This window comes from Pseudorca crassidens, chromosome 14 (genome assembly GCF_039906515.1).
Source record: "Pseudorca crassidens isolate mPseCra1 chromosome 14, mPseCra1.hap1, whole genome shotgun sequence".
Classification (NCBI taxonomy): domain Eukaryota; kingdom Metazoa; phylum Chordata; class Mammalia; order Artiodactyla; family Delphinidae; genus Pseudorca; species Pseudorca crassidens.
The window spans coordinates 54589985-54596585 of NC_090309.1; the positions used below are offsets into that span (position 1 = coordinate 54589985).

A 6601-nucleotide genomic window follows, 5' to 3' on the forward strand; every position below is an offset into this window, starting at 1 on the left:
CAAAAGCTTTTATGTTTCGTTAGGTCCCATTTGTTTATATTTCCATTTCTCTAGGAGGTGGGTCAAAAAGGATCTTGCTGTGATTTATGTCATGGAGTGTTTTGCCTATGTTTTCCTGTAAGAGTTTTACAGTGTCGGGCCTTACATTTACCTCTTTAATCCATTTTGCGTTTATTTTTGTTTATGGTGTTAGGAAGTGTTCTAATTTCATTATTTTACATGTAGCTGTCCAGTTTTCCCAGCACCACTTACTGAAGAGGCTGTCTTTTCTCCATTGTATATTCTTGCCTCCTTTATCAAAGATAAGGTGACCATATGTGTGTGGGCTTATCTCTGGGCTTTCTACCCTGTTCCATTGATCTGTATTTCTGTTTTTGTGCCACTACCATACTGTCTTGATTACTGTAGCTTTGTAGTATAGTCTGAAGTCAGGGAGCCTGATCCCTGCAGCTCTGTTTTTCTTTCTCAAGATTGCTTTGGCTATTCGGGGTTTTTTGTGTTTCCATACAAATTGTGCAATTTTTTGTTCAAGTTCTGTGAAAAATGCCATTGGTAGTTTGATAGGGATTGCACTGAATCTGTAGATTGCTTTGGGTAGTACAGTCATTTTCACAATGTTGATTCTTCCAATCCAAGAACATTGTATATCTCTCCATCTGTTGGCATCATCTTTCATTTCTTTCATCAGTGTCTTATAGTTTTCTGCATACACATCTTTTGTCTCCTTAGGTAGGTTTATTCCTAGGTATTTTATTCTTTTTGTTGCAATGGTAAATGGGAGTGCTTCCTTAATTCCTCTTTCAGATTTTTCATCATTATTGTATAGGAATGATTTGGATTCCTTTTATTTCTTGTTCTTCTCTGATTGCTGTGGCTAAAACTTCCAAAACTATATTGAATAAGAGTGGTGAGAGTGGGCAACCTTGTCTTGTTCCTGATCTTAGTGGAAATGGTTTCAGTTTTTCACCATTGAGAACGATGTTGGCTGTGGGTTTGTCATATGGCCTTTATTATGTTGAGGTAAGTTCCCTCTATGCCTATTTCTGGAGGGTTTTTATCATAAATGGGTGTTGAATTTTGCCAGATGCTTTTTCTCCATCTATTGAGGTGATCATATGGTTTTTCTCCTTCAATCTGTTAATATGGTGTATCACATTGATTGATCTGTGTACATTGAAGAATCCTTGCATTCCTGGGATAAACCCCACTTGATCATGGTGTATGATCCTTTTAATGTGCTGTTGGATTCTGTTTGCTAGTATTTTGTTGAGGATTTTGCATCAATGTTCAACAGTGATATTGGCCTGTAGTCTTCATTTTCTGTGACATCTTTGTCTGGTTTTGGTATCAGGGTGTTGGTGGCCTCATAGAATGAGTTGGGGGGTATTCTTCCCTCTGCTATGTTTTGAAAGAGTTTGAGAAAGATAGGTGTTAGCTCTTCTCTAAATGTTTGATAGAATTCACCTGTGAAGCCATATGGTCCTGGGCTTTTGTTTGCTGCAGGATTTTTAATCACAGTCTAAATTTCAGTGCTTGTGATTGTTCTGTTTATGTTTTCTATTTCTTCCTGGTTCGGTCTTGGAAGGTTGTGCTTTTCTAAGAATTTGTCCATGTCTTCCAGATTGTCCATTTTATTGGCATAGAGTTGCTTGTAGTAATCTCTCACGATCCTTTGTATTTCTGCAGTGTCAGTTGTTATTTCTTCTTTTTTCATTTCTAATTCTATTGATTTGAGTCTTCTCCCTTTTTGTCTTGATGAGTCTCGCTAATGGTTTATCAATTTTGTTTATCTTCTCAAAGAACCAGCTTTTAGTTTTATTGATCTTTGCTATCGTTTCCTTCATTTCTTTTTCATTTATTTCTGATTTGATCTTTATGATTTCTTTCCTTCTGCTAACTTTGGGGGTTTTTTTTTTGTTCTTCTTTCTCTAATTGCTTTAGGTGTAAGGTTAGGTTGTTTATTTGAGATGTGTCTTGTTTCTTGAGGTAGGACTGTATTTCTGTGAACTTCCCTCTTAGAACTGCTTTGCTGCATCCCACAGGTTTTGGGTCATCATGTTTTCATTGTCATTTGTATCTAGGTATTTTTTGATCTCCTCTTTGATTTTTCAGTGATCTCTTGGTTATTTAGTAGTGTGTTGTTTAGCCTCTATGTGATTGTATGTTTTCCAGATTTTTTTCCTGTAATTGATATCTAGTCTCATAGTGTCATGGCTGGAAAAGATACGTGATAAGATTTCAATTTTCTTTAATTTACCAAGGCTTGATTTGTGACCCATGATATGATCTATCCTGGAGAATGTTGCATGAGTACTTGAGAAGAAAGTGTATTCTGTTGTTTTTGGATGGAATGTCCTATAATTATCAATTAAGTCCATCTTGTTTAATGTATTATTTAAAGCTTGTGTTTCCTTATTTATTTTCATTTTGAATGATCTGTCCGTTGGTGAAAGTGGGGTGTTAAAGTCCCCTACTATGATTGTGTTACTGTCGATTTCCCCTTTTATGGCTGTTAGCTTTTGCCTTATGTATTGATGTGTTCCTATGTTGGATGCATAAATATTTACAATTGTTATATCTTCTTCTTGGATTGATCCCTTGATCATTATGGAGTGTACTTCTTTGTCTCTTGTAATAGTCTTTATTTTAACATCTATTTTATCTGAAATGACAATTGTTACTCCAGCTTTCTTTTGATTTCCATTTGCATGGAATATCTTTTTCCATCCTTTCACTTTCAGTCTGTGTGTGTCCCTCAGTCTAAGGTGGGTCTCTTGTAGACAGCATGTATACGGGTTTTGTTTTTGTATCCATTCAGCCAGTCTATGTCTTTTGTTGGAATATTTAATCCATTTACATTTAAGGTAGTTATCAGTATGTATGCTCCTTTCACCCTTTTCTTAATTGTTTTGGGTTTGTTATTGTAGGTCTTTTCCTTCTCTTGTGTTTCCTGCCTAGAGAAGTTCCTTTAGCATTTGTTGTATAGCTGGTTTGGTGGTGCTGAATTCTCTTAGCTTTTGCTTGTCTGTAAAGGTTTTAATTTCTCTGTCGAATCTGAATGAGATCCTTGCTGGGTAGAGTAATCTTGGTTGTAGGTTTTTCCCTTTCATCACTTTAAATATGTCCTGCCACTCCTTTCTGGCTTGCAGAGTTTCTGCTGAAACATCAGCTGTTAACCTTATGGGAATTCCCTTGTATGTTATGTGTTGCTTTTCCCTTGCTGCTTTTAATATTTTTTCCTTGTATTTAATTTTTGATAATTTGATTAATATGTGTCTCGGCGTGTTTCTCCTTGGATTTATTCTGTATGGGACTCTGCACTTCCTGGACTTTATTGACTATTTCCTTACCCACATTAGGAAAGTTTTCAACTATAATCTCCTCAAATATTTTCTCAGTCCCTTTCTTTTTCTCTTCTTCTTCTGGGACCCCTATAATTCGAATGTTGGTGAGTTTAATGTTGTCCCAGAGGTCTCTGAGACTGTCCTCCATTCTTTTCATTCTTTTTTCTTTATTGTGCTCTGTGGTAGTTATTTCCACTATTTTACCTTCCAGGTCACTTATCCATTATTCTGCCTCAGTTATTCTGCTATTGATTCCTTCTAGAGAATTTTTAATTTCATTTATTGTGTTGTTCATCATTGTTTGTTTGCTCTTTAGTTCTTCTAGGTCCTTGTTAAGCGTTTCTTGTATTTTCTCCATTCTATTTCCAAGATTTTGGATCATCTTTACTATCATTACTCTGAATTCTTTTTCAGGTAGACTGCCTAGTTCCTCTTCATTTGTTTGGTCTGGTGGGTTTTTATCTTGCTCCTTCATTTGCTATGTGTTTCTCTGTCTTCTCATTTTGCTTAACTTACTATGTTTGGGGTCTCCTGTTTGTAGGCTGCAGGTTCGTAGTTCCCGTTGTTTTTGGTGTCTGTCCCCAGTGGCTAAGGTTGGTTCAGTGGGTTGTGTAGGCTCCCTGGTGGAGGGGACTGATGCCTGTGTTCTGGTGGATGAGGCTGGATCTTGTCTTTCTGATGGGCAGGACCACATCCAGTGGTGTGTTTTGAGGTGTCTGTGGCCTTATTATGATTTTAGGCAGCCTCTCTGCTAAAGGGTGGGGTTGTATTCCTGTCTTGCTAGTTTTTTGGCATAGGGTGTCCAGCACTGTAGCTTGCTGGTCGTTGCATGGAGCTGGGTCTTAGCATTGAGATGGAGATCTCTGGGAGAGTTTTTGTCGTTTGATATTACGTGGAGCTGGGAGGTCTCTGGTGGACCAATGTCCTGAACTTGGCTCTCCCACCTCAGAGGCTCAGGCCTGACACCTGGCCAGAGCACCAAAACCCTGTCAGCCACACGGCTCAGAAGAAAAGGGAGAGAAAAAAAAAAAAAGAAGAAGAAGAAAAGAAAGAAAGAAAAAAGTAAAATAAAATAAAGTTATTAAAATAAAAAAGTATTAAAAATAAAAGTAATAAAAAGAAAGAAAGAAGAGAGCAACCAAACCTAAAAACAAATCCACCAATGATAACAAGTGCTACAAACTATACAAAAAGAACCAAAACCAAACCAAAGCAAACAACAACAACAAAAAAGACGGACAGACAGAACCCTAGATAGAACCTTGGGACAAATCCCAAGTCTACAGTTGCTCCCAAAGTCCACCGCCTGAGTTTTGGGATGATTCGTTGTCTATTCAGCTATTCCAGAGGTGCGGCACATATCAAGTTGATTGTGGAGATTTAATCCGCTGCCCCTGAGGCTGCTGGGAGAGATTTCCCTTTCTCTTCTTTGTTTGCACAGCTCCTGGGGTTCAGCTTTGGATTTGGCCCGGCCTCTGCGTGTAGGTCGCCTGAGGGCATCTGTTCTTCGCCCAGACATGACGGGGTTAAAGGAGCAGCTGATTTGGGGGCTCTGGCTCACTCAGGCCAGGGGGAGGGAGGGGTACGGAATGTGGGGCGAGCTTGCGGTGGCAGAGGCCAGCATGACGTTGCACCAGCCTGAGGCGCGCCGTGCGTTTTCCCGAGGAAGTTGTCCCTGGATCACGGGACCCTGGCAGTGGCGGGCTGCACAGGCTCCCGGGAGGGGAGGTGTGGATAGTGCCTTGTGCTTGCACAAAGGCTTCTTGGTGGCTGCAGCAGCAGGCTTAGCATTTCATGCCCGTCCCTGGGGTCCACGCTGATATCCAGCTTCACCCATCTCTGGAGCTCGTTTAGGTGGTGCTCTTAATCCCCTCTCCTCGCGCACCCTGAAACAATGGTCTCTTGCCTCTTAGGCAGTTCCAGACTTTTTCCAGGACTCCCTCCCGGCTAGCTGTGGCGCACTATCCTCCTTCAGGCTGTGTTCACGCAGCACAACCCCAGTCCTCTCCCTGGGATCTGACCTCCGAAGCCTGAGCCTCAGCTCCCAAACCCGCCCGCCCTGGCGGGTGAGCAGACAAGCCTCTCGGGCTGGTGAGTGCTTGTTGGCACCAATCCTCTGTGCAGGAATCACTCCACTTTGCCCTCTGCACCGCTGTTGCTGCACTCTCCTCCGTTGCTCTGAAGCTTCCCCACTCTGCCACCCGCTGTCTCTGCCCGCGAAGGGGCTTCTAGCGTGTGGAAACCTTTCCTCCTTCACGGCTCCCTCCCGCTGGTGCAGGTCCCATCCCTGTTCTTTCATCTCTGTTTTTTCTTTTTTCTTTTGCCCTACCCAGGTACGTGGGGAGTTTCTTGCCTTTTGGGAGGTCTGAGGTCTTCTGCCAGCATTCAGTAGGTGTTCTGTAGGAGTTGTTCCACATGTAGATGTATTTCTGATGTATTTGTGGGGAGGAAGGTGATCTCCATGTCTTACTCTTCTGCCATCTTGAAGGTTCCCCCCTCTAACAGATTTTTTTTTTTTTATGGAAACTTTAGGGTTTTCTATATATAGTATCATATCATCTGCAAATAGTTACAGTTTTACTTCTTCCTTTCCAATTTGGATGCCTTTCATTTCTTTTTATTATTTGATTCTTTTTTTCCTTTTTTTTTTTTTTTTTCTTTTTTTAAGAGACGGGGTCTCGCTACGTTGCCGAGGCTGGAGTGCAGTGGCTATTCACAGGCGCAATCCCGCTACTGATCAGCACGTGAGTTTTTTGACCTGCTCCGTTTCCGACCTGGGCCGGTTCACCCCTCCTTAGGCAACCTGGTGGTCCCCCACTCCTGGGAGGTCACCATATTGATGCCGAACTTAGTGCAGACACCCGATCGGCATAGCGCACTACAGCCCAGAACTCCTGGGCTCAAGTGGTCCTCCTGCCTCAGCCTCCCGAGTAGCTGGGACTACAGGCACGCGCCACCGCGCCCGGCTCTTATCTGATTCTTGTGGCTAGGATTTCCAATATTATTAAACAGAAATGGCAAGAGTGGGCATGTTTGTTTTGTTCCTGATTTTGAAGGAAAAGCTTTCAGCTTCTCACCATTGAGTATGAGGTTAGCTGTGGGTTTGTCATAAATGGCCTTTATTATGTTGAGATATGTACTCTCTATACCCACTTTGATTAGAGGAGAAGATCTCCTCCTCACAGGAGACAGCAAGTTTAGACAACTCTTTCAAGGTGTTTTGAAATAAAGTAGAACAGAAGAATGAGGCCATGGCT

General features: G+C 41.6%; 1 protein-coding gene across 1 annotated transcript; it reads left to right on the forward strand.

Annotated features, from left to right (window-relative positions):
• Positions 1-5978: 5978 nt before the first annotated feature.
• On the forward strand, positions 5979-6321 carry LOC137205543 (putative uncharacterized protein encoded by LINC00596; the record flags this gene model as incomplete). The annotated part of the gene is given in 2 exon segments (XM_067703857.1): positions 5979-6054; positions 6209-6321. Coding segments are annotated over 2 exon segments (189 nt in total), but the record flags the coding sequence as incomplete, so codon positions are not given.
• Positions 6322-6601: the final 280 nt, after the last annotated feature.